We start from the raw sequence: 27,495 nt of genomic DNA, 5'->3' as shown, positions 1-27,495 counted from the left end.
ACACACACATATATATATATATATATATAAAATCTAGGAGATAAATGTGCTTAACTAAGGCTATTCCCTAAAAATAAGCAAAATACAAAGAGGATTGATAGGGAAAATCTATTTGAAAAGACACTGAAAATTATTCAAGGATTTCCATAACATTTTTGCTTGTTGGTGCTAAAGTGATTTCTTTTTCTATGTAAGAGTATTTTAATTGTGGAAATTATTTAATTTTCTTATTGTTGTAGAATTATTTATACACTGTGTATGGAGCATGTAGATTTTTCTCAAGTCTTTGATATTAAACCTGTCTCACCAAATACATATACCAGGATTGTTCTGAAGACTCACCAGTATTCCAGAAACCTCTGCAACCCTTTCATTGTTCTTAGCCAGATTTCCTGAAACCTGACTTTAAAGTTTTTATGCTATTTTTTTTAGAAACCAAATTGATGTAAAACCTGATTTAAACTCTTCATTAAACTTAGTAGCCTTTTTATTCAACAGCCACTGAGCAAAATTTAACCTTCCAAAATAATCACAGAGGTAAGTGTAGATTTGATAATATCTTTATATTTTAATATCAATGAAATACTGAACTAGGAGTAAGAAGATCAGATGCTACCACTAATCAGAATGATGACTTTTGGTTCTGTTGAACTGGGGATGATGCCCCTGCTCCCAAGAACCAAAGGTCATAATTCTGATTAGTGGTAGCATCTGATCTTCTTACTCCTAGTGTAGTAGTATTTCTATCATACTACACTGCCCTCCTCCAAGTAAAACTAACGACATTGACAAGTTAGTGTATTACAGATGCTTTTCTTCCAATCAACAGAATAATCATTTAAATTTTTTGTGATTTTAGTTTTATATAAATAAAATACAAATTAGATAGACTATTTCAACCACAATAACAATGGATTATTCTACTAACCCAGCTCTACCCTAAATAAAAGGGAAGCTGGATTATTTCAATTCAGAATGAATTAGAACAGAGAAGTAATATTTTTATACTTGTAGGATGCACTACTCCTGGATTGTTTGTTAGTCTCTAATACATTGTCTCTCAAACTTTGACTTAAGAATCTCTTGCATTTCTAATTTAAAATGCAGATCCCTGGCTTTACTGTGAGACTCTGATCGGTTGCCTGAGGTGGGGCCTGGGAATCTGAATGTTAAACTAGCACCCCTGCTCATTCTGATGCAGAAGAAGAAGGACCACCCTTTGTGAAACATTGCTTAATGACTCCAGATGTTCATGCTGATGTCTGCTGTACTGTAGAATTTGAAGCACTACAGCATACAGCTTGTACTCTGGAGTCAGATTGCCTGGGTTCAAATCCTAACTCTGCTAGCTATTCACTAGCTGGTGACCTTGGGCAAGATACTTAACCTTTCTGTGCTTTTTTCATCTGTAATATGGTATCTCTTCCAGAAGGTTGATATCCTAGTGGAAGACAGGTAGTAGTGCACTTAGAATAGGACTTGACACATAGTAAGAGCTGTGAAAATATTAGCTATTATTAGCGTGACTGTCTCCAGGACACCTCTCCTTTTTTGAATACCATGTTGTAATCAGCTCTTCTTTAACAGATAGTCGTTGAATCTATATTGGTTCTGAGCTTTAAGGACGTTGGTGAGAAAATGCTAGAGATGGTACATGTTCCATATAGTGTTAGGGAGATAAAGTGACTTTCAACAAATTTTTTTACTCTTCAGTGAATATATCTAAGATAATTTATATTTATTAAACCTTGAGGACTTAAGGACATGGGGAGGGGGAAGGGTAAGCTGGCACAAAGTGAGAGAGTGACATTGACATATATACACTACCAAATGTAAAATAGATAGCTAGTGGGAGGCAGCCGCATAGCACAGGGAGATCAGCTTGGTGCTTTGTGACCACCTAGAGGAGTGGGATAGGGAGGGTGGGAGGGAGACGCAAGAGAGAGGGGATATGGGGATATAAGTATATGTATAGCTGATTCACTTTGTTATACAGCAGAAACTAACAACAATGTAAAGCAATTATACTCCAATAAAGATGTTAAAAAAACAAAACAAAAACAAACAAATGAACAACACCTAGAATTCTTTTACAAAATTTTTAAATTGATTTGCATGTTGGACAATTAAATATAGTGAAGCTTATTAACCAGGATGATTTCCAATCTATAATCCTATCTACTGGCAAGTGACTGTTTTGGTGAATTGCGTTCTGTCAGCAGTTCTCTCATTTTTTAATCCAAGAGAGAAACTGATAACTCAAGAGCTCAGTAATCATTTATGAGCTGTTGCATCCTGATTAAAAGTAAGGATTAAAATTAGGGGCAGTATTGGGTACACATAAAGGTATTAAAATGATTAAATTTCTTAGGGAAAAAACCCTGTAACTCTAATGGCAAAAGGCGATATAATTTCATTGTCATTCCTAGGAACCTTCCTCATGTGTTCTTGAAAAACACTTTTCACCGTTTTATTGTACTTACATATTTTATTTTATTAGATTAATACTTTATTTAAAGTTTCTTATCCATAATAATTTTGCTTTTTACCAGTATTATCACTATTATTATTGATGTTATATAGAATAAGATTTTATTTATATAAAATGCCCTCAATTTTTGCCTTTGGGCTCAGCCTTTTCCCTATCCCCACTCCAAACAAAGTTCTAACATCATCTGGGTAGGCTTAATACTACTAGCTTTATTACAGAATCATTAAAACATTTTTTTAAGTGGGAAAAATCTCCCAAGATCATCTTTTGCTACAAAAAACAAATAACATTGGTGAAGTAAAAGGCATATTTTTAACCATGTAATTCATATGTAAACATGTAATTCAGGCCTAATGGCAGCTTTTTTTTTTTTTTTTTTTTTTTTTTGCTGTACGCGGCCCTCTCACTGTTGTGGCCTCTCCCGTTGCGGAGCACAGGCTCCGGACGCGCAGGCTCAGTGGCCATGGCTCACGGGCCCAGCCGCTCCGCGGCACGTGGGATCTTCCCGGACCGGGGCACGAACCCGCATCCCCTGCATCGGCAGGTGGACTCTCAACCACTGCGCCACCAGGGAAGCCCTAATGGCAGCTTTTGAAGACACGTTCTACCAAAGCAAACCTGTAGTGATTTAGAAGTGAAGTACAAATGAGAATCATAGACACTGTTTAGAGATGGGAGAGACAAATTAAAATTTAAGCTTAGGACTATGAAGTCTTCTAGGCAAGTTTTATTGATTTTGAACAGTGTTTATGATGTCTTTAAGAAGAAGAAATTCCAAGGGGATTGTCTTTCAACAGTTCTCATTGCTGGTCTAGGGAGAATTCAAGTTATTGACTCTCTTATTTCCCTTTTGTACATAGAGTGATCTCCTTTAAGGAATAGAAGAGATGAAGACCTGGACTTATATGATGTCATTCAGAAGTAGTAGGGTACTAATTAGCTGGAACTAAGTTCTCTAAGATGGCTTTTTTTTTTTTTTTTTTTTTTTGCCGTACGCGGGCCTTTCACTGTTGTGGCCTCTCCCGTTGCGGAGCACAGCCTCCGGACGCGCAGGCTCAGCGGCCATGGCTCACGGGCCCAGCCGCTCCGCGGCATGTGGGATCTTCCTGGACTGGGGCATGAACCTGTGTCCCCTGCATCGTCAGGCGGACTCTCAACCACTGTGCCACCAGGGAAGCCCTCAATTCTCTTTTAATATATGCTTTTGTTTTTCTAAATTCTACTCTTTCAAATGTGTTTCAAAAGTTCTACTCTTTCATTTATAACTACTCTAGCTTCAACTTCTTATGGCTTTACATTAATCCTTGCATTTTTTTCCCCTTTTGGGTTGAAGAAAGAGCCGTGCTTTTTAAAACCTCCTTAAAGATAACTCTTCCACCTGCAGCCTTGATCCCATCTCATTTCTACTCTTGACAAAGGGAGAGGGAGAAAGATATAATCCTGAGAGAAGGAAAGAGTGCAGAGAAAGGAAGGGAGGGAATAGGAAGAAGGGAAAAGGTGGGGTTACATGAGATAGTAGAGGAGAAAGGGAAGGGGGAGAAGGGGAAAGAGCAGGGGTGCAGGGGAATGAGGTTGGAATAAGCAGGATCATTCATTCTTATCTACAGAATGAGGGCTGGACTTGATGATTCTTCAGGTCAGTTGTGGCCATTCACATTTCATAATTCTATTTCTTCTCAACTCTCATCCTACTACACTTACCAGTATCTCCTAAGCTCCCCTCCGCCATGCCTTTCTCAATGTCTTCACTTGGAACTGTACCCTCCCTTGCCCACTTTCACCACCTTTCCATCCTAGAAACAAACATTCTTGGTCCACTTTGTGTCCCTGAAGGGCCCGTAGTATTTGGTATATACTTCACTTTTAGCCCTTGCATCATACCTTGTAGGATTATTTTCTTATAGCCTCTCCTTCTCTAGAAAGTAAATTTCTTAGAGACAATGGCCTTGTTTCATTCATCTCTGCACCACCTGCTCTCTAGCACAGCACTCTAAATGGTAGGTTCCCAGTAAATGTTTATTGGATCAAATGTATTAGGTAGTCTTATTCTCCCATCTAGTGCAAGGGCCTTGTTAACAGTTTTCTTCCTTTTTCTATTCATTCTTGAGTAGTTGCTATGTGCTGGGTGCTGTTCCAAACCTTGGGGATACTGTGGTGAACATACTAGTTGAAATCCTTGCTTTCACAGAGCTTACATACTTGTGTACATCATAGAAAAAAGTAAATTAATTTACAGCAATTTCAGATGATGTTAAGTGTTGTGAAAAAACATAAAAGGTTTACAGAAGAATGCCAGGTGTCAACGGGCAAATGTGGAGTGACTACTCATGTTGGAAAGTCAGCATTTTGTAACCATCCTAGTAAAGATTAGATGGGGCAAAGGTCATCAATGAATGCTAAATGTAGAGGGAAATTTTAATAAAGAGCAGGATATTTGCATGGTCTTAAAGTATCTCCTCATAGATTGGTTCATTTAGTATAAAGGGAAAACATAGGACAGTACCCAGAATCGATGATCAAAATTAGTATCGCCATAGAGGAACAGATGAATACTGTGTGCCTCCGGATGGGATATCTGAGTACATAACCTGAATGTAGTTACAGGGAAATATCACACCAATCTAAAACATGGGGAAGAAGTTAACAATTGTGAATCTGGGTAAGTGAAAAAAGGTGTTCTTTATACTATTCTTGTAATTTTTCTCTTAAGTATGAAATTCTTTCCAAATAAAAAGCAAAACATTTTTAAAAGGTATTGCTTTATTTATTTTAAAAATAATGTCTATGTCAATTTGTATTAATATTTCTACTAGTATCAATTTAAAAAAACATAAAGCAGGGATGAATAGTGAAGGAAGCAAAGTAAGTGGTTTGTTCCTTTAGATCATGTGGTTAGGGAAGTCCTCTCTGTAGGAATGGCATTTCCATATAGAATGAAGGGAAGGAGAAAACTTGCAGACATTTGGGGAAGAGTATTTCATCTAGAAAAAGTAGGAAGAATGAAGGTTTTAAGGTGGGAATGAACTTGTTGTGCCCAAGGAACAGCAAGAAGGCCAGTGTGGCTGGAGGGGAGTGTGCAAGGGAACTGTGGTAGGAAATGAGATAGGAGATGTAGGCAGGTCCTGTCGAGCCCTGCAGACTCTGGGAAGGAATTTGGATTTCATTCTGAGTGTGATGAAAAGCCTATGGAGGATTTGAGCTGGGGAATGACAAACTCTAATTTACATTTTTAAAAGGTTCCCCCTGGCTTCTAGGTGGAGAACAGACCATAGGGAGACAGTCATGGAAGCAGGGAGATCAACTGGAAGACCGTTGCAGTATTACACATGAGAGGTGATGGTGGCTTGTGCCCTAGTGGAGGTGTCACAGTGGTCAGGTTCAGGCTGTGTACTGATGGCATATACCTGATAAAGCTGAGGAATAACGTTATTTCAAAAATTACTTATTAAAGCAGATTAGATGTGGAATGTAATTGAAAGCAGAGTCAAGGATTAATTACTCCTAGATTTCTGGTCTGAAACTTACTGGGCAAATGATAGTGCCATTTATTAAGATTAGGAAGACTGAGGAAGGGTGTGTTCACGTGTTCAGCCTCAGTTTTTAGGGTGGGAAGAGTCAATGAAAATAATCTGGATAGTGCAGCAAATGCAAATTGGGAAACCTGAGTTGCGTCTCAAGTACCACAGTAATTTTCACAGTTCCACAGATACATGTCTTCTCTTTTAAGAAACCAATGTGTTTATTATGAAAGTACGAAACAAAACAGTTTACTTAATTATAAAATATGTTCAAATACGTACATGAAAAATGCTCTTATTTTCAGAGTTTCTTTGATGGGCTCCTTATTCATCACCTAAGAATAGTGATTACAAATATAAGGCTTTCTTGGGGTGTGCGTGTGGTTTTTTCCCCCTAAATATTTATTTATTTGGCTGTGCCGCGTTTTAGTTGCAGCATGTGGACTCTTAGTTGTGGCATGCAGGATCGAGTTCCCTGACCAGGGATCAAACCCGGGCCCCCTGCATTGGAAGTGCGGAGTCTTAACTGCCGGACCACCAGGGAAGTCCCTTGGGTGTGTTTTTAAATTAGTAGTAAATGCAGAGGCCCAGGTTGTGCTGGGATTTCCAATGGAAAAAGATGCAGTTACCTGTGAATCATTTTAAGCTAGAATGCTATTTACTATCTTTTAAAATAGCAGAACAAACAGCTCTGTTGTGGAATATATACATACAAAGTCTTTAAGTGAAATGTTATTGCCAAAAGTTATCTTAGAATCTAATTGTTAATCTCTGTTATATTGTCAACTTAAGATGGACAGGTACTTTTTAGTGTGATGAGACTCAGGTAGTAAGGTTATGGAGAACACTGGCACTTTTTTCCTGTGAATATAATTGCAATAATACTGTCCCATCTAATAAAGTCAGAAAAAAATCACGTAGGTAGAAGTGTAGTTCCGAAAGTCTGTGATTACTGCCTTTGTGTTATTCTGCCTACGTTAAAACAAATCAGACTTAGGAAGTCATGGAAATATTATGTTGGCTATTTTCTAATTACTGTGTCAGCCTGATAAATCATTTTCTAAATTTGCCAATTTCTTGAAATAGCTTAACCTATGTTCATAACACTTTACAGGAAGCAGCATAAAATTTCTATGCCGCCATATATTTCTCTTGGTGTCACAAAAATATATATTGTATAAATGAAATGTTTTTCTTTGGCAAAAAGCCCTGTACACCAAACTACAGTTAATGAATACAAGAATTAGAAAGCAAAACTTCATTTAGTCTGAGGAAAAACAATTCTTTAAACTGTAACCACATGGCCGTTTCTTGTTTGCATCAACTCTGGGTGACTGTTATTGTCTTCTGTGAATTCTCTGGGGCAGGGGCCTGACTTTGTTGAATGAGCCAATTGTTTTCCTTTGTGTTGCCCATCTAGTAAGTTCCCATCTGGTTTGTATCAGACTGTTTTCACAGCCAACAACTGCTGCCTTCTCTATATCCTGACACTTCAGGGCCCCATGCTATCAAAGCATGCTGCGATGGCCTTGCTGGCAGGGCCCATACAGCTGTGCCTCACAGCTTGGAACTATTACTCAGAGTAATGGTAACATAGAACTTGGACTGGCCCTTATTCCCCTTGGTGTCGTGTGTACACTGAGCAGAAATTCCCCCTTGCCTGCCTGCCCCCTCACCGCGAAACTTACTAGTCAACAGAAAGTCTTTAAAGCTCTAATTTTAGGATATGGAATAGTGTTGTTCTTATTTTCTAGTGGCTTCCTGTATTTGAAAGCTCATTTTTCATTCTTTCATTCTTTTTCAAAAGTTACCAGGTCTGGCCTTGAGGGACGTGAACTGGTCACTATGTCACATTTAATTTTTGTTTCCAAATTTAGTTAGGAATGACTAGATATGGCAAAATCCACTGTAAAGACTACACAAATAATACACTGTATTTTTAGCTATAGTCACAGGCCAGAACTTGAGAGAGGTTTTCATATTAGAATTTCCATCTCGGAAAATGGATTTTCTGTGTGTAAATTATAGAAGCTCTTAGATTCAAACTGTTAAGTAACTATATTAGGGACCTACTTTGCCTTCAGCTTTGTTAGTTATCAAATATCATTTATAAGAATGTGATAATAGTGACGTTCTATAACAATCTGTGGCCTCACATAATTAAAGTTATATGAATTACTATTGAGTAAGAGTTATAGTTGAGTTTAAATGTAGTTATGATATCATTGCTTTATAGACATAAACTGAAGCAACAAGGATTTTTTTTGTATCCAAAATAAGGAATTAAGTGGCTTTTACAGGATGTTTTAATATTTTTTTAAATATTTATTTATTTGGTTGCACCGGGTCTTAGTTGCGGCAGGCAGGCTCCTTAGTTGTGGCTTGCCAGCTCCTTAGTTGTGGCATGTGAACTCTTAGCTGCGGCATACATGTGGGATCTAGTTCCCTGACCAGGGATTGAACCCGGGCCCCCTGCATTGGGAGCGCAGAGTCTTATCCACTGCACCACCAGGGAAGTCCCAGAATGTATTAATATTTTAGAAATGCTTTTAGAAATGCCTTCAAGATTAGTTAAACTGAGATTGGTTTGTGCTTTCAAGTAAATTGAGTGGGTGATTGTTGTGAACATCAAGCATCCTAAGTAGTAAGTCAAACTAGACTTGTGAGAGTCAAACTAAAGCAACAGCGACAAAAGCAAAAACTCACCTTCTGCTTCTGAATAATTTCAGCTTACAGGTTTTTCAAGATTTTAAGAAAAGAAATAGGAAGGAATTTGTCTTTAGTCAGCAGTGTGGCCTGCTGCTGATGTTAACTTGATGTAAAAGCCTACCTAGTACTGTTAGTTATTTGGCATTTTCATTCATTGGAAAAGCAGTTTAAAACTATATGGGAATCATCTTTTTTGTGTGTGTGTGTGATACACGGGCCTCTCACTGTTGTGGCCTCTCCCACTGACGAGCACAGGCTCCGGACGCACAGGCTCAGCGGCCATGGCTCACGGGCCTAGCCGCTCCACAGCACGTGGGCACGAGCCCGTGTCCCCTGCATCGGCAGGCGGACTCCCAACCACTGCGCCACCAGGGAAGCCCCTAAGGGAATCATCTTTTAATTGATGAAACTAACCTATTGGGTTTTTTTTTCAACCTCAAGTTTTTCTGGAAGTATAATATACATACAGAAAAGTACACATAAGTGTACAGCGGAAAGAATTTTCAAAAACTGAGCACACTTGTAAAGCCCATATGTAGCTCAAGAAACAATATTGCCAGCACCCCCAAAGCCCCTCACTTTCCCTTTCAGACACAGCTTCCACCTCCGAAAGGATAACCACTATTCTCACTTCTAGCAGCATAGATTAGTTCTCTTGTTTTTGTACTTTAAATAAATGAAATCGTACAGAATGTATGGCTTCTTTCACAAGGCAAACCTATTGTAATTTTTAAGATTCTTTTAGTTTTCAAACCATTATGGCATGTTTTTATAAAGGATTATCTGAGGGGAATTTGTTTTAGTAGCTGTGTCATAGGCTGTTCAACCAACAGGAAGCACCCTGTAGATAAAGTTGTCTACTAAAACATCGTCTCTCCGTTCTCAACCACATTTTAATGCTGGAATGTCTCTCTAGATATTCCTGCTCCTGAAAGGCAGGAACTCTCTTTGTCATTACACTACACAGCAATACATTCAAGCACTTAAATGGTTTTTAATGAGCCTTAATAATTGAGTGTACATTATTCAAATAAATCATGTTTGCATTCAGGTTAGGTGGGTCATCTATTTTCTGAATTACTAATCAGTTTCCTGGCATTTGAATATAAGCTTTTATGCTGCCAAGATACTATTTCTGAAAATCCTATTATTGACAAGAGTTGTATACCTATTAGATATGCAGCCAATGAGTAACTTATTTGTTTCAAAAGTGTTAACTTCTTCTATATATATTTAACTACTTTAATAATATTCCCTTTTTTGTTCCTTCAGTGAACTCAAATTAGTATAAAAGCACCAGCTATTCTGAATGTTACTAATTTTAGATTTCTCCTTATTAGATTTGTTTCAAATTCTGGATGTCACTCATTTAAAAACTCTTGTTTTTGGGTTAAAAAAAATTCATGTTTTGGAGGCCTTCATCTTTATATCCTTGTTTTGCAGTTAACAGTCCTGTAGTACTACATGGTTTTCTTAAATACATAAAGAATTTGTTTAAAACAATAATATAATGATTTACAGCTTTAAGTATTGCTATACTAGTGATTCTTACTAAAGATAGTATTACAGAGCAGAAGATAAATTTTCAACCAAAAATAAAAATTTTTTAAATACAAGAGTAGAACATAAAGCCCAGATTCCTATCCTTTTAAATACCACTTTTTGAAATACAACATGGTTACTTTCAAATTGGCACCATTTAGCTACAAGATTTTGAATGACCATTTAAAATAAGTTAAAGTACTGAAATACGGTGAGTGTTTGGAAGAAGCATAGTGTACAAGTGGTACAATCCCGGTACCGTTGGTGTGCCCTCATTTAAAGCTTTTTCAGCAGTATCCCTGCTTTCCCAGCCTTGGATTCTATTTCCAAATCTAAGATCATTTGTTTTTATTTTGTGGTACTTTTAAACATTTAAATAAAGGTTAACACATTTGCCTTTTGTGATAAAGGTAAAAGGCTAAATTATATTCATAGGTAATTTATGACTCAATTTTTAGTCAATATTATCCACTCAGAATTTCCACAGAAATGTTAATAGAAATTTATAGATAAAATATTTAGAAATTTTCTCTTCTCATTCTTTCACTTAAATACCAGTGAGTATTATGTTTGCTCAATTTTGAACAGCGGGATGAGGAAGTGTAAGAACCAACAAACTTGATAAGCAGTTTTCAAAGCACATTGGCCATGGTGGAAGTTGTGTTTGCTACCTTAATCCTCACCTGCAGAGCACAGTATTCACACTTCCAGTAAACCCTATCACCAGCAAGTGACAGTTATGAGGCAGCTACAGGAAAAAATGAGAATAGTCAACTCTGATATTGACATGTTGGCCTTTTTTTTTTTTTGACTATTAGGAGAAATCATTGTAGAGATAAAGATTCTCCCCCAGTTTTGGTACAGGAGAGTTTTGTTTATGGTTATAATAACAGCAATGACAATATGTAATAGCTGCTATTATGTTTACTTCCTTTATGTGATGCACTCTGCTAAGATCCTTAATCAGTCCAATTAGGTAGGTAATAGTCGTCTCATTTCATATTTGAGGAACCTGAGACTCAGAGAGGTTACATATTTTGCCCAAGGTTACACAGCTAATAAATGATAGAGCTAGGAATCAAACCAAGTCCAATTCTGAAATCAAAGGCTATGCTCTTCAACATACTATATATTTCCTTCCTTGACAATTTTTAAAAAGTAGAACAGATAATTTCTGATTATTCTTACAGGTCTCAATATCTGAAGATACATCTTGGTAGAAGAGTGTGAAAATGTTGGGTGGTGGGGAAAGAACTGTTTACTATGGGTTTTTAGTTCCTACTACTAATTTGTGACATTGATTTCTTTGTCAGTGAAACTTCCTGAATCACGATTTCCTTATTAGTAAGGATAAGATCATCTCTGAGATCCCTTATAGTTCTACTGCTGTAATATGTGATCTTAAACCAAAAGTCTCCCTGTCAAAATATATTTTGAAAAGATTGCCTTAATGAGATCAATTTTTTGTCAATTGGAAAAAGTTAGAAAATAATCATAGGTTAAATAATAATACAACTACCATTTATTGAGTGCCTCTGTAGGCACTGCTCTAAGTTATTTATATATATCATTCCGGTTAATGATCATAAGAAACCTATGAGCTAGAAGAGGAAATAGAAGCACAAAGTGGTGATACTTCACGGAGTGTGGTATTTCTCCCAGGTCTCACAGTGGTTGGCACTGTGATTTGCATTCAGGTAGCTTAGCTTCTAAGTCTGTGCTTTTAGCCTCGAGCTTACAGCTGTCTCTCTAATAAGAGTGTCTGGTTGTTATTTACTTGCCAAAAAATTTTTTTATCTTGCATACCACAGTATAGAATGAACAGAAAAAAAGCAATTTTTTTCTAGAAAATGATCTATAAAAGATCATAGAGTATTATATCCATTCCATATAAAGTTTTCAGAAACATTGGTCAGCTGGATATTTCTTGAACAACTATATACAAAGAACTGAAGTAGGCATCTTAGGGAAAATGAAGAAAGATAATGGAGGGAACCATTTATTTTCTTGTCCTTTAAGGAAATCTGGCATTGCAGTAATTTTACTTCAGCCTATGAAGTGGCTTATTGGAGACATTCCTTTAAAAAAAATAACAGATTTTGTATGTTATTTTAATTTAGACAATTTTACTAATAATTTAGCTTTTTGTTGGCTGTAAAGAGATGACTAACATTTACTTGGTTTGGACTAATGAAATAGTTGTTATTTTTTTTAGTTAAAATTCATTTTTTAATAAAGCAAAAATAAGCTGCTTTTGAAAGTTTCAAGAAAATGTTTTTATTAAGCAAAGGACCTGAATATTAGAGAAAACATTCTCCATTTTTTATTGAAAAAAAATGGAGTGTATAAAATTCCCATTTAGTTATTATGAATTTAGAAGAGTGTTCCATTGTAGCAGCAACTCCCTCTGGGGGTACATCCCCATTGGAGTGTGAGCCTGTCAGAATAGAAGGGAGCTCTTGTTGGTTTGAGAAAGCCCCAGAAGTGATTCAGACTTTCACTTCTCCTACCCCAACCCTCTGTTGAAAATCACTGGTTTGAAAAAGGTATCACAGCTCTTTTTTCCAAAGTATCTGGGTACACTATTTAGCACCTTCTTTATTAACTTTTTATTTATTTATTTATTTTTTGGCTGCGTTGGGTCTTCGTTGCCGCACGCACACTTTCTCTAGTTGTGGTGAGCGGGAGCTACTCTTTGTTGTGGTGTGCAGGCTTCTCATTGCGGTGGCTTCTCTTGTTGCAGAGCACAGGCTCTAGGTGCACGGGATTCAGTAGTTGCAGCACTCAGGCTCAGTAGTTGCGGCACACGGGCCCTAGAGCATGTGAACTTCAGTAGTTGCTGTGCACGGGCTTAGTAGTTGTGGCTTGAAGGCTCTAGAGCGCAGGCTCAGTAGTTGTGGTGCACGGGCTTAGTTGCTCCATGGCATGTGGGATCTTCCCGGACCCGGGATTGAACTCGTGTCCCCTGCATTGGCAGGTGGATTCTTAACCACTGTGCCACCAGGGAAGTCCTCCAGTTAAGGAGGATTGAGACAAAAATGTCTTACTCTTTGTGGCCTTCACAGCACCTAGTATAATAAGGATGGACACATAAAAGTTATTTTAAAAAAATTTTTTAATTGAACCCTAGCTAGACCTAAGGTAGGTTTTCTTTTTCTTTTTCTTAGTTTCCACCCAGTTTTGTTTAGTCTGAAAGGGATGCTGTTGCTTATTTCTTACTATAATACAATAGATTAGTTTGAATTCTGGGCTTCCAGGCAACCACCTCAGAGAAGACTGCCATTTAATTTACTTGCTACAAACAAATGGTTCTTCAGTGGAGGGGGCCTCTGCGGTGGTACTGATACCTCTGCTTCCATGTTTGTACTGTAGGTGCTATATGGAATCTGAAAGGTGCCTAGCAGTGACTTCTCTCACTGCTAACGCTCAGAAACTTAAAGGCAGAGGGGGAAGTGAATGTAGATAGTGTCTAATAGTAACATGATAATAAGCACTTTTAATGCTTTTAAAGATTTAAAAAATGTATTTAAAGATTTTTTTTTAGAAACTATCAAAATCAGATGCTCAATTTGGGTCAATTTTCAGATTATCAGTGTATAAGTAATTTGTATTCGCCTACAAATTTACCCTTATAAAATTATATTTTCTTCTAAAACTATACTTTTTAAGCTTTAATTTTTCTTCATTGATCTATATTGCCTTTAAGTTTTTTATTGAAGTATAGTTGACGTACAATATTATGTTACAGGTGTACAATATAGTGATTTACAATTTTTAAAGGTAATACTGTATTTATAGTTATAAAATATTGGCTATATTCCTTGTGTTGTAAAATATACCATTGTAGCTTATTTTATACATAATAGTTTGTACCTCAGCAGATGAATGGATAAAAAAGATGTGGTGTGTACACACACACACACACACACACACACACACACACACACACACACACACACACACAGAGTGGAATACTACTCAGCCATAAAAAAGAATGAAATTTTGCCATTTGCAACCACATGGACGGACTTGGAGGGTATTATGCTAAGTGAAATAAGTCAGACAGAGAAAGACAAATACTGTATGATATGACTTATATGTGGAATCTAAAAAATACAACAAACTTGTGAATATAACGAAAAAGAAACAGACTCACAGATACAGAGAACAAACTGGTGGTTACCATTGGGGAGAGGGGAGGGGCAACATAGGTGTAAGGGATTAAGAGGTACAAACTGTTATGCATTTAATTTTTTAACATTTAAATATGTGTTTCCTACAGCGTAACTACAATAGTTTAACATGAATGTTTGTCACCAGTGGGAATATATTGCTTGGCTTAGTGAACTATGTAATGCTTAAAATCACTTTCATTTAATTATCTTCTTTCAAATCCACCTGAAATTTTCGTGAAATAAAGGAAGCTTGAGAGATTACTGATTTTTATCTTAGAGAAAATCAGAAAATACTGATTATACCATACTGTAAATTTTTTCTGAATCATTCTGAATAACAGTGGTTATTAACAGTAACTGACTATATTTCAGAACAGAGGTTAACAGCATGCCATCAACTGGGGCATATGCCTTAGGCACCCAGTGTATCTTTTTGGCCTGAGAACTATATGTACCACAGGTTTCTCTCTTCAGTTATTTAACTTTTCTCGGCTTTATAATTCTCTAGCTATAAAAAGAGTTTTTCCCCAGCCTATTTCATTTCAATATTAAAATTTGGCTTTGGTTTAACAGGGTAGTGTTCTTCTGTGCTCCCTGACAACTTTACTGTTTTTTTCACATGGATTGTGTTGGGCAATATGCCCCAGGCTGGCCTAGGGAGAAGGGAAATTCTAAACCTTTTTTTATAATGATTAAATCCTTAAGTAAGAGAATCTGTGAAAACTTTTAGCCTTGGAAGAAATGGCCCATGAGTTTCTCTTTTTAAATACAAATAATTATGCAAATTCTTTCATGATCCTTGGTTTCCCCCTTTCCCTAATCTTCGATGCATAAAGATAATAATCTATTAGGTTAAAGTATTATTCTATTGGCGGTCATTAAAATTCAGCTGTGTAACTTCCTTCTTTATATTAAGGCCACAAGGTCAGGCTTCTGTTTGCCTGGTTTTATGAAAGTAACTGTGGGAGTGCATTTGGTTTGTGGGTTTTGTTTTTTTTTTTTAATAGCAGGAATGAATCATGATTATTTCTATGCTTAACTGATTTTCTTATGAAAAAAATTTTTTAACTGTAGCTTCACCAGGTGATATGGATCAGACACAAATTGAGCCCAATCTGTACCTAGCATCCGTATTTACAGGTAAGATTTTTTACTTTAAAAGTTTCAGATTTTTTTCATTTCCTTCTTTCTTTCTCTCATAATAATCAACACAGTAGAGAAAATAATTCCAATTTTTTATTCTTTTAAAATATCTATAAACTTACTCCAGGTATAGAACTCCCTTCATGCACTAAACTCAACTCTCCAAAAGTTAGGAGACAAAAAAAAATCTATCATTTCCTTTTGGAAAGTTTATAAAATGTTGAATTAAAAGGCTGCAGGTGTGGTATTCAGAGCACTGAGGCTAGTACTCGAGATAATTCCATCTGGGGGAGGTTATTTGTTGGGACAGGACACTGTTTAAACTTTGAAGTCAGTTTTAAACAAAGTGAAGCAGCTGGAACCTGGCATAAGAAGAAACAAATCTTTCACGTTAACTATTGCTTTTTGGAGAAAAAAAGATTTGGACTTGTTTTTACAGGTGCCAATACATTTATTCTTCCTATAGGAACTGCTGTATTTTTATCTTAAATTATAAATTTTAAAATAAGCATTTGTCAACTCACTTAAAAAACAGAAGCAATAGTAAACTTAAAAAATGTAATAGGGTGTTTATTTCTAAAACACATTTTGGGATGAGATTATAGTAACATTTTAAATCACTCTTTTAAACATGAAAGTAAGGAAAGAAATGTTTAATACTGACTAATTCTGTAAAGCGGAGGCAAATCTCATTTTACATACTATATACTTAACATCAAATGACCAGGCATCTTCTTCATCAAGGCTTGTAGTATTTGTTCTCAAGCGCTGAAGCTATGATGTTGCAAAATCTGTAGGACTGGGTTAAGTATGTGAGGAGAATTGAATACAGCAGGATAGTTTAGCAGCTGCTTAAACAAGGAATTTAAGCAAGAGTAGATGAACCCACGGTGGACAGGAAAAAATGCTTCAAGAACTCAGTAAAACACAGCTGAAATACTGTAACATTTTCATAGACATCTGGGAAGCAACTGTTTTGCTGGAACTCAGGGTTGATTTTAAAGACTGGATGAGTCTAAGCAAGCTGGTAGCCATAAGGAACCACAGACTCTCTAGGTAGAAACAAATCAGTTTGGTTCAGCAATCATTTTAAGGCCCAGTGTGTACCTAGCATTATGCTACAACTTTGTAGAATGCAGACGTAAACAAGACAAAGTTGTTGTCCTCATGGGGCACATTTAACAGGAGCAACAGACCCACAAGCAAATAACAGTAATACAAGAGGTAAGGTCACAGATACTTAGTGTGTACCTACTGTACTAGTCACTCGGAAGACAATGAGTGTAAGTTGCAGTCCATGCTCTTAAGGAATATATTGTCCAGTGGAAGTGACAGACACATAAATAATTACAGTGCAGTCTCCTATGTGCTGCAGTAACATTGCCTTCAGAGAATAAGGCATCCGCAGTTAACAGGAGAGGAACCCCTGTATTTCACCACTACGGCTGGGAAAACAACTGAGAGTGTAATTCATCTGCACATGTTCTTGAGTATTTAGGGTCCGCAGACCCCTTAGAGACATTGATAGCTATGACTACCTGTCTCCTTTCCAAACTGTACTTATATGAAAATAATTTGCATATGGTTTCAGGGTATTCACAAATAGATCCTGGGTCACCCATCCATGGACTCTGGATTCAGATCCTTCGGGTACTTGATTAAAGATTATTACCTTTGTTTCCTTTTTAATTTTATTTTTAAATGTGCAGTGTATAAGAAACTCATCTTGATCTGCATGTAGAAATACCCAAATCCAGGCAATTTAAAGTCACTATACTATCTATTCGTCAACTCATAGAAGAATCCCATAAGTTTATGTGGCTTATGCCATGTGCAGTTACTGAATCTGAGTAGGGAGTGTGCAGTGCTGCATTCTTCTGTGAAGTTACTGAGGAATTTTTTACTTCTTTTCTCTGCTTGTCTCCTGTTGTTTTAGGAGAGAATACCCTGTTTGGATTCCTCTCAGTTTGCAAATAACAGAGACATAATAATGGGTTACCAACTGTTTGAAGATTAGAGTCAGAATCTAAAACCTGCTGATGAAATGGATTATCTAAACCTAAAAAGCTTTTAGAAAGTTTTGTATATGTATTTTTAAAAATACACATGTGATATACAGGCAAATTCTTAAATGGACATAAAAAATCTTGTATTATTACTTTATTACTTAGAATAAATTAGTTTTAGATTTTCTGTTCCTTAGTCTTACAATCAAAGAATAGAAAACAAAATTTCTTTATGAATTTTAAATATTTTTAAAGCAAAAAAATTGAATTTCAAATGCCTAAAGAGTTTTACAAATACGACTTAGGATGCTTCAAATACATGGTCTCGCTCAGTGACATCTCCTGCTTAAATGCATGCCAGGTTAAATGACGTACTGCCTACCCACAGAATCAAGGAATAATCTCCCTTTTTTAAAAACAAATCTGAAAACAGCTGTTGAAACAATTACATCATAGAGTAATGACATGACTGTGGAAAGTTAAAAAGTCAAACTTTGAAAGCATCAAACTACATTTAATATAGGTAGAAAATTTATGTTTGCTTTAATGATGATTTATTAAGATATTATGTCTTTTCTTTAAAAACAAATTAAACTCTGTGAGGACCATAACTGCATATGAATGTGACTCTTTTTGCCTGTTAACAGTGATGCTTTTGAAAAACGTTTCCAGTCTAAAAAGTTCTCTTTTAAAGCTCTAAAACTGTGACTGTTTAGCTTGTGTAAATGAGCGCTTCAAAAAACCTTTCCAAAATGTACATTAACAAACACCTTTAGATAAGGTGATGTATTTTATTGATATAACTCATTGATTAAAACTCAGTTACTAGGGCTTCCCTGGTGGCGCAGTGGTTGAGAGTCTGCCTGCTGATGCAGGGGACACGGGTTCGTGCCCCGGTCTGGGAAGATCCCACATGCCGCGGAGCGGCTGGGCCTGTGAGCCATGGCCGCTGAGCCTGCGCGTCCGGAGCCTGTGCTCCGCAACAGGAGAGGCCACAACAGTGAGGGGCCCGCGTACCGCAAAAAAAAACAACCAAAAAAAACTCAGTTACTAGAGTTAAACGTAGCCTAATTATTTGGAGGCCTTCTAAAGCTGTGGGGTTTTTTTCTTAGTGTATTTCAGTGACACATTCTTATCCCTCTCTCCTAAGTCGACTGCCTTTTGCAGCCCACTCTGAGGGTCATTGCCTCTTAGGATAATTTCTTTCCAGTTCCATAAAAGTAAGTGCTAATCTGTTTTAAGTGCTTTTGATTTGCCAGCACTATTCAAAACACTTTATATGCATTATCCCATTTAATCCGCATAAAACCCTCTGAGGTAGGTACTCTTACCTTTATTTTGTAGATGAGGAAATGAGGGTTTAGAGAAGTTATGTAACTTTCCAAAAGTCCCTTATCACTCATTCTCCCTCATACCCCTTACCTATTTTTCATTATAGCACTCATCACTGCCTGACATAATATATGTTTGTTTCCTTACTTGTTTGTCATTTGCCCTTCACATCCAGCTGGGATATGATGTCAATGAGATTAGAGCCTTTGTTTTCTTCACTGCCGAAATCTCCAGAGTCTAGAACAGTGCCTGGCACATAGGTGTTCAGTTGATATTTATTGAGTTAACAAATGGATGAGCCTAGTCCTGCCCTATTATGGAATCCATGCTCTGTTCCTCCCCCTTCCTCTTTTACTCCTTCCCACATGAAAACCTCACACTGACAGTCTTGATGGGACCATTCCCAGGTGACTGAACAATAGATCTCATTTGGACCCCAGACTTGACTGATCATAAAGGGACTTGTGCTTGAAACTTCATCACTGCTCCTCTCCTTAGCTGCCCCTACCATTACATACCACTACTAAAATGGAATTTCCCTCAACAACCTTTAAAAGTACTAATTTTTTATGTGGATAATTAAGGTATTTGGTATCAGGCAAAAAGCAATGAGTTGTAGTCTCAGCTCTACCAATTACGAATTAGGTGAATTATACTAGACTCTTTTGAAAACCTTGTGTGACTCTTACCTTGTGTGACTCTTCATTCTTGGGTCTCTTCCTACTTATCTAACACTTTCCTTTTGTGTTCCTCTATTTTCTCTTTATTCACCTTTCTTTGTCCTTCTCTTATTTCTGTCATCATTTATTTTGCTGTCCTCTTTTTCTTCATTGCCTTCCACATCTTTTAAGTCCTATCTCACCTGCTCCTTCCACCTAATTTAAACCAAGTATTCCTCTACATGTTTATCTCCACTACTAGGTTTTAAGCTTCTTGAAGATGAGGACTATTTCTTTTTCACCTGTGTATCATCTTCTCTACACCATCTTAGCTCCACACATACAGTAGGCTTGTATAGATGTTTAGTTAGTGAGCATATGCTTTCGGAAAAGCCCTCTCTGACATCTCTGTGCCTCAGTTACCTTTACCTTGTCTGCCTCCCAGAATTACTGTTAGGATGAGATAATATGATGGGCAAAAGATCTTTGCAAAATTTTAATTGCTGTATAAATCTAAGGCAGTAACTATAAGAAATAGCATAACTTTTCATCCGATGATGGACACTTAGGTTGTTTCCATCTCTGGGCTATTGTAAATAGAGCTGCAATGAACATTTTGGTACATGACTCTTTTTGAATTATGGTTTTCTCAGGGTATATGCCCAGTAGTGGGATTGCTGGGTCATATGGTAGTTCTATTTGTAGCTTTTTAAGGAACCTCCATACTGTTCTCCACAGTGGCTGTATCAATTTACTCAGCCATAAAAAGAGACGAAATTGAGCTATTTGTAATGAGGTGGATAGACCTAGAGTCTGTCATACAGAGTGAAGTAAGTCAGAAAGAGAGAGACAAATACCATATGCTAACACATATATATGGAATTTAAGAAAAAAAAAATGTCATGAAAAACCTAGGGGTGAAACAGGAATAAAGACACAGACTTACTAGAGAATGGACTTGAGGCTATGGGGAGGGGGAAGGGTAAACGGTGACAAAGCAATAAAGAGGCATGGACATGTATACACTACCAAACGTAAGGTAGATAGCTAGTGGGAAGCAGCCGCATAGCACAGGGAGATCAGCTCGGTGCTGTGTGACCGCCTGGAGGGGTGGGATAGGGAGGGTGGGAGGGAGGGTGACGCAAGCGGGAAGAGATATGGGAACATATGTATATATATAACTGATTCATTTTGTTGTGAAGCTGAAACTAACATACCATTGTAAAGCAATTATGCTCCAATAAAGATGTTAAAAAAAATAAAAATAAAAAAATTAAAAAAAAAAAGAAATAGCATAACTTTACAATAATTGAATTTAATATGTTCCTTGAGACTTGGAAACTTCTTCAAGGTCCAAAATAAAAAATAGTTATAGCTCTTGTTACATCACTGAACAATTTAATCAGTAATTTAATGTGCAGAGTAGAAAATAAAGGCACATGTAAAGCAGTTTTGTGAAACTGGATAACGAAGAAAAGAAGAATATCTGGCATCAGTGTAGTTTTTGACAGATATGTAAGTAATGCAAGGAATGGAATTTTTCTTAATCGGGGGAAGATAACATTTAATTGTACAGGTTGAAAATTAATTTTGCTCTCAAGCCTTAGTTATAGCCTGTATTGGTTTTTACTTTATTGACGAGGTAAGCTCTGATCTTGGATACTTCTCTTGTTTATTTTGTATATTCTGCATCATGGCTTTGTAAAATGTCAGAATATTTAAACAATGCTTATGTCCTATGAAGGTTTTTTTTTTTTGCGGTACGTGGGCCTCTCACTGTTATGGCCTCTCCCGTTGCGGAGCACAGGCTCCGGACGCGCAGGCTCAGAGGCCATGGCTCACGGGCCCAGCCCCTCCGTGGCACGTGGGATCTTCCCAGACCGGGGCACGAACCCGTGTCCCCTGCATCGGCAGGCGGACTCTCAACCACTGCGCCACCAGGGAAGCCCCTATGAAGATTTTTTAAAAGAAGTTCTTATTGTTTCTTTTTTTTAAATTTATTTCTTTTTTAAATTTATTTTTATTTTTGGCTGCGTTGGGTCTTTGTTGCTGCGCTCAGACTTTCTCTAGTTGCAGCAAGCGGGGGCTACTCTTTGTTGTGGTGTGCTGGCTTCTCAGTGCGGTGGCTTCTCTTGTTGCAGAGCACGGGCTCTAGGTGCGCGGGCTTCAGCAGTTGTGGCTTGCGGGCTCTAGAGCACAGGTTCAGTAGTTGTGGCGCATGGGCTTAGTTGCTCCACGACACGTGGGATCTTCCCGGACCAGGGCTCAAACCCGCGTCCCCTGAATTGGCAGGCAGATTCTTAACCGCTGCCCCACCAGGGAAGTCCCTTGAATGTTTATTTAATATATATTTTTTCAGCATTTAAAATGTGTTTGGTATCATTCCAGACACAGAGACTACAAGTACTGAATGAACCATAAGTTTATAAACAATGTTTCTTAATTTTAGTTTTTATCATATCCTGACAGAGCTAAATTTCAACAAGTCTTTTCCTATTTAAAATATTTGTTCTATTTAAATTGATATAATAATTGCTTTCTTCTTAAAGGATTATGCTGTTGCATTACAGTTTGTAGTACTGCTATAATTATACGAAATCTTATTTCCCTTTCCTCTTTTATTAAAAATAAATTGATACAAGTAACAAAAAGGAACGGTATATTAAAATAGTCTTTGTTAGACTTCCTAATATGAAAGGAATTTTTCTTTTACAAGTATTTTGATCATCTTGAACAGCTGTGATTGAGTCATCATTGAATCTCCAAAACTGACTACTTTTACTGTGGTCCCTATAAAAACTTGATGGAAAATTTCACTTTATTACTGTGGCAACTATTTTAAAAGTATAGAGGAGTTTTAGAAAAATTACTATGACTCTTGACTCAGAGATGTCTTGAAGATGATTTAGGATAATTTACTTTTAAGATGCTTATTATTATGTATATATGGTAAGTACATGAAATTTGAAATGAGGATTTTTGTGGTCTTAAATAGTACCAAGTTGGCATTCTTTATGCTCTTAGGCAATGTGCTTTTTAAACTTAGAGGAGTGAATTAGGGTATATGCAGATAGATATATATATGTAGTCAACTCTGGGTTTTTTTAAACATATTAATGAATTCTTCATTTCAAACTGCCTCCCTGACTTGGTCTTACCTAGCATTTATCATCTGTACCACAGCTTTGGGCACTTGTATACCATCTTAGTCTATTCAGGCTACTATAATAAAATGCTATAGACTGAGTGGCTTTTAAACAACAGAAATTTATTTCTCACAGTCTGGAGGCTGGGCATCCAGAATCAAGGTACCTCTTCCTGATTCCTGTGTCCTCACATGGTCGAAGGACTAGCATGGTCGAAGGGGCTAGCAAACTCTCTGGGGCTTCTTTCATAAAGGCACTACTCTCATTCATGAGGGCTCCATCCTCATGACCTAAGCACCTCCCAAAGGCCACACTTCTTAATACCACCACACTAGGCATTAGGATTTCAACATATGAATTTTGGGGAGACATAAACATTCAGATCATAACATATACTTCTAAAATGTTGTTTCTTAATTGTTCAGGGGTGGAAGTGGAAAGGAGGGTGTATTTTACCTCTGTGACAAGTTCTGAGCACCTTGAGAAAAGAAATTATCGCAAATGCAATCCTTTTTTGATCTCCAGTATTATTTAGGAAAATTTAAGGCACGTAAATACTCAGGTACACTTGTTTAGCTGAAGGAGTTTCTCCTTTTTACAGGTGGTAAAGCAGTTCCACTCTTCACTTCGCAGACATCACCTGCCAAGATGTCCGTGACACCAGCCTCAGTGAACCTGGAGGACCGCTCTCAGTTTCTGAGCATCAGCACTGTCCAGGGGGACACAGAGTCCTCGGGAACAGATACCTTCTGAACGTAAAGTGAGAGCCAGTACAGTATTTGTGCTGCTGGTTTTGAGGTCATTTTTCTCTGGCATAAAACTATCTCTCAGACCCTTTTGGTCCTTCAACATATTCAGAAAAACAATTTTTAATTTTTTATTAAAATGAAAAGTGTAATTTGGGTATTTAGGTGACATTTTAAAATAAAGTAATTTAAATGGATATCATCATGAGTCTGTGTTATTTCTTAGAATCCTGAGGCAGCGTAGAATAGTGGAAAGGGCATAACTTTTGACATCTAAAAATTTATGCTACAGATATAATTATCTGTACTTAGTTATGAAATTAAGTTGCTCAAGGTTATTCTGTTTCTCTTTTATATATACATTCATTTGTATTATTTTTTAGATTACACATATAATTGGTGTCATACAGTATTTGTCTTGTCTCACTTATTTCATTAAGCATAATAATCTCTAGGTCTGTCCACGTTACTGCAAATGACAATGTTTCTTTTTTTTTATGGCGGAGTAATATTCCATTATATATATATATATATATATATATATATATATATATATATATATATACCACATATCTGAGATATATTGTTAAAGTGAAAAAGGCTATGTGCAATATAGTGTATGAATTATGCTACCATCATTTAAAATGAGGTGGGAGGAATCCAAATATATGGCATGTATATACACATATGCTTACATACACATATTTGCTTATGTATCCATTAAATATCTTTGGAAGGATAGACAAAAAACAGCTAACTTGGTCTCCAAGGGGGGAGATTGAGTGGCTAGGTGATAGAGAGGTTGAGTGACAGGAGTTAGGTATGACTGTATTTACTGTGGATTTATATATACCTTACATGTACACCTTATAAATCTTTATAGTGTATAAACCTCTGAAATGTGATTGGATTAACTCTAAAAGTGTAAATACATAAAATTAAAAGAAAATAAAACATGGCTTTGTAATCAGACACATGTATGTTCTAATTCCAGTTTCTTCACCTTGGTCTGTGATGGGGCAAATAAACCCCTCCTTCACAGCTGCCTGGGTAAATGGGTTTAATACCTGGTTTGCAGGATACTGGGGATTATCAGTTGTGTTGGGGGTAGCACCCACCATGGTGCCTGGCACCACATAAGTGCTCAATTAATGGTGGATGTCATTATCTTGAGGGGTTTAATAAGCATCCTACACTGGACGGTAAGCATGTAAGAAGAAGGGCAGCCTAGTATTAGCAAAGACATTTATCTCTCTGAAAAATTTTTTCTGTGACAACTAAAATTCAAACACAGTAACTATAGTCATCCTTGACTTTTCTCAGCATTTTTCTGGTGAGTCTCAGCCCTGGCTGTACAGTAGAACCTCTGGGAGCTTTAAAAATGCCTGGTTTCCATATCCAGGGATTCTGATTTAATTGATCAGAGTGGGACCCAGGCATTGGTATGAAAAAAGAAAAAAGACCGTCCCAGATGATTTTAATGTGCACTCAAGGTTGAGAATTACTGAAGAGCAATTTAGAATTCCTTAAACTTCTAGTAGGACCCATTGTCAGGGAAACTTAGAGTCTGAGTGTTTTTTCTCACTGAAGATAGAAGATTCAAGAACCTGTGGAAACTCAGAAATGTGTCCACACGTGTTTCTTCTTATGTCACAGCTCCTCAAGCTTCACTCAGATATTTGGTTACTGAAATGCTCTAGGTTTCACTTTAGAACCTATTTTTCTTTGCTATGGCCTTTTAGCCATGTCTGCTTGTAATAGTTCCCATTAAACAAGAAGAAGAAAAATGCTGTTCTGTGGATCATAATTTGGTTTTGATGTTCACTTACAAGTCTCTGATATACGAAAGCTGCCGAAATGTTTCTAAGTGCTGCTTCGTTTTAAACATTACCCACCCCCCGCCCCAGTTTCTGGTTTTCAGGACTTTTTCTGTTTGGGAAAGATGTTTCTTAATTTTAGCAAAAGCATTTTAAATGATTTTAATTATTGTGATTAAAATATTTTTATTCCACCTGCTTCTTTTTTCTTTAATTGAAGTATAGTTGATTTACAAAGTTGTGTTAGTTTCAAGCGTAGACGAAATTGATTCAGTTATACTATGTATATAGTTTATATATATACTTTATATTCTTTTTCAGATTATTTTCCATTATAGTTTATTATAAGATATTGAATGCAGTTCTGTGTGCTATACAGTAGGTCCTTGTTGCTTATCTATTTTATATATAGTAGTGTGTATCTGTTAATCCCAAACTCCTAATTTGTCCCTTCCCCACTCACTTGCCCTGTCAGTAACCATAAGTTTGTTTTCTATGTCTTTGAGTCTATTTCTGTTTTGTAAATAAGTTCATTTTGTATCATTTGTTTTTAGATTCCACATATAAATGGTATCATTTTGTCTGACTTATTTCACTTAGTATGATAATCTCTAGGTCCATCCATGTTGCTGCAGATGTCAATATTTCATCCTTTTTATGGCTGGGTAATATTCCATTGTATATACCACACCTTCTTTATCCATTCATCTGTCGATGGATATTTAGGTTACTTCCTTGTATTGGCTATTGCAAATAGTGCTGCTATGAACATTGGGATGCATGTATCTTTCGAATTAGAGTTTTCATCTTTTCCAGATACATGTCTGGGAGTTGGATTGCTGGATCATATGGTAACTCTATTTTTAGTTTTTTAAGGAACCTCCATGCTGTTCTCCATAGTGGCTGCACCAATTTACATTCCCACTAACAATGTAGGATGTTTCCTTTTTCTCCACACCCTCTCCGGCATTTATTATTTGTAGACATTTTGATGATGACCATTCTGACCAGTGTGAGATGATACCTCATTGTAGTTTTGATTTGCATTTCTCTAGTAATTAGCGATGTTGAGCATCTTTTCATGTGCCTATTGGCCATCTGTATGTCTTCTTTGGAGAAATGTCTATTTAGGTCTCCTGCCTATTTTTTGATTGGGTTTTTGTTTGTTTGTTTTTGCGATATGTGGGCCTCTCACTGTTGTGGCCTCTCCCGTTGCGGAGCACAGGCTCCGGACGCGCAGGATCAACGGCCATGGCTCACGGGCCAAGCCACTCCGTGGCATGTGGGATCTTCCCGGACCGGGGCACGAACCCGTGTCCCCTGCATCGGCAGGCGGACTCTCAACCACTGCGCCACCAGGGAAGCCCTGTTTGTTTTTCTGATATTGAGCTGCGTGAGTTGTTTGTATATTTTGGAAATTAATCCCTTGTTGGTTGCATTGTTTGCAAATATTTTCTCCCATTCTGTAGGTTGTCTTTTCATTTTGTTTATGGTTTACTTTGCTGTGCAAAGTCTTTTAAGTATAATTAGGTCACATTTCTTTATTTTTGTTTCAATTCCATTATTTTAGGAGATGGATTCAAAAAGATGTTGCTGCAATTTGTGTCAAAGAATGTTCTGCCTGTGTTTTCTGCTAGGAGTTTTATAGTATCCAGTCTTACATTTAGGTCTTTAATCCATTTTGAGTTTATTTTTGTGTATGGTGTTAGAGAATGTTTTAATTTCACTCATTTACATGCAGCTGTCCAATTTTCCTCAGCACCACTTATTGGAGAGACTATCTTTTCTCCATTGTATATTCTTGCCTCCTTTGTCATAGATTAATTGACTATAGGCGCATAGGCTTTCTTTCTTGTTCCGTTGATTTATATGTCTGTTTTTGTGCCAGCACCATACTGTTTTGATTACTGCAGCTTTGTAGTATAGTCTGAAGACAAGGAGTATGATTCCTCCAGCTCCATTCTTCTTTCTTAAGATTGTTTTGGGTATTCGGGGTCTTTTGTGTTTCCATACAAATTAAAAATTTTTTCTTTTAGTTCTGCGAAGAACTAAAGAAAAGAACTAGGTATTTTATTCTTTTTGATGTGATGGTAAATGAGATTGTTTCCTTAATTTCTCTTTCTGATATTTTGTTGTTAGTGTATAGGAATGCAACAGATTTCTATATGTTAATTTTGTATCCTGAAACTTTACCAAATTCATCGATGAGAT

At 36.9% G+C, this 27,495-nt stretch overlaps 1 protein-coding gene across 1 annotated transcript in view; it reads left to right on the top strand.

Annotated features, from left to right (window-relative positions):
• The window catches only part of KIAA0586, a 106,282-nt gene extending 82,624 nt beyond the window's left edge, over positions 1-23,658 (top strand). The window contains exons 30-31 of the mRNA XM_082648073.1: positions 15,510-15,575; positions 23,323-23,658. Coding sequence (XP_082504199.1) covers positions 15,510-15,575; positions 23,323-23,474 — 218 coding nt within the window. The 3' untranslated portion in view covers positions 23,475-23,658. The remainder of the gene's footprint in view (positions 1-15,509; positions 15,576-23,322) is intronic.
• The last annotated feature ends 3,837 nt before the right edge of the window (positions 23,659-27,495 follow it).

The sequence above is a fragment of the Grampus griseus genome (assembly GCF_964374135.1).
Source record: "Grampus griseus genome assembly, chromosome: 2".
NCBI lineage: Eukaryota > Metazoa > Chordata > Mammalia > Artiodactyla > Delphinidae > Grampus > Grampus griseus.
Note: the sequence above shows the minus strand (reverse complement) of the source record. Positions and strands in the feature narration are given on the sequence as shown.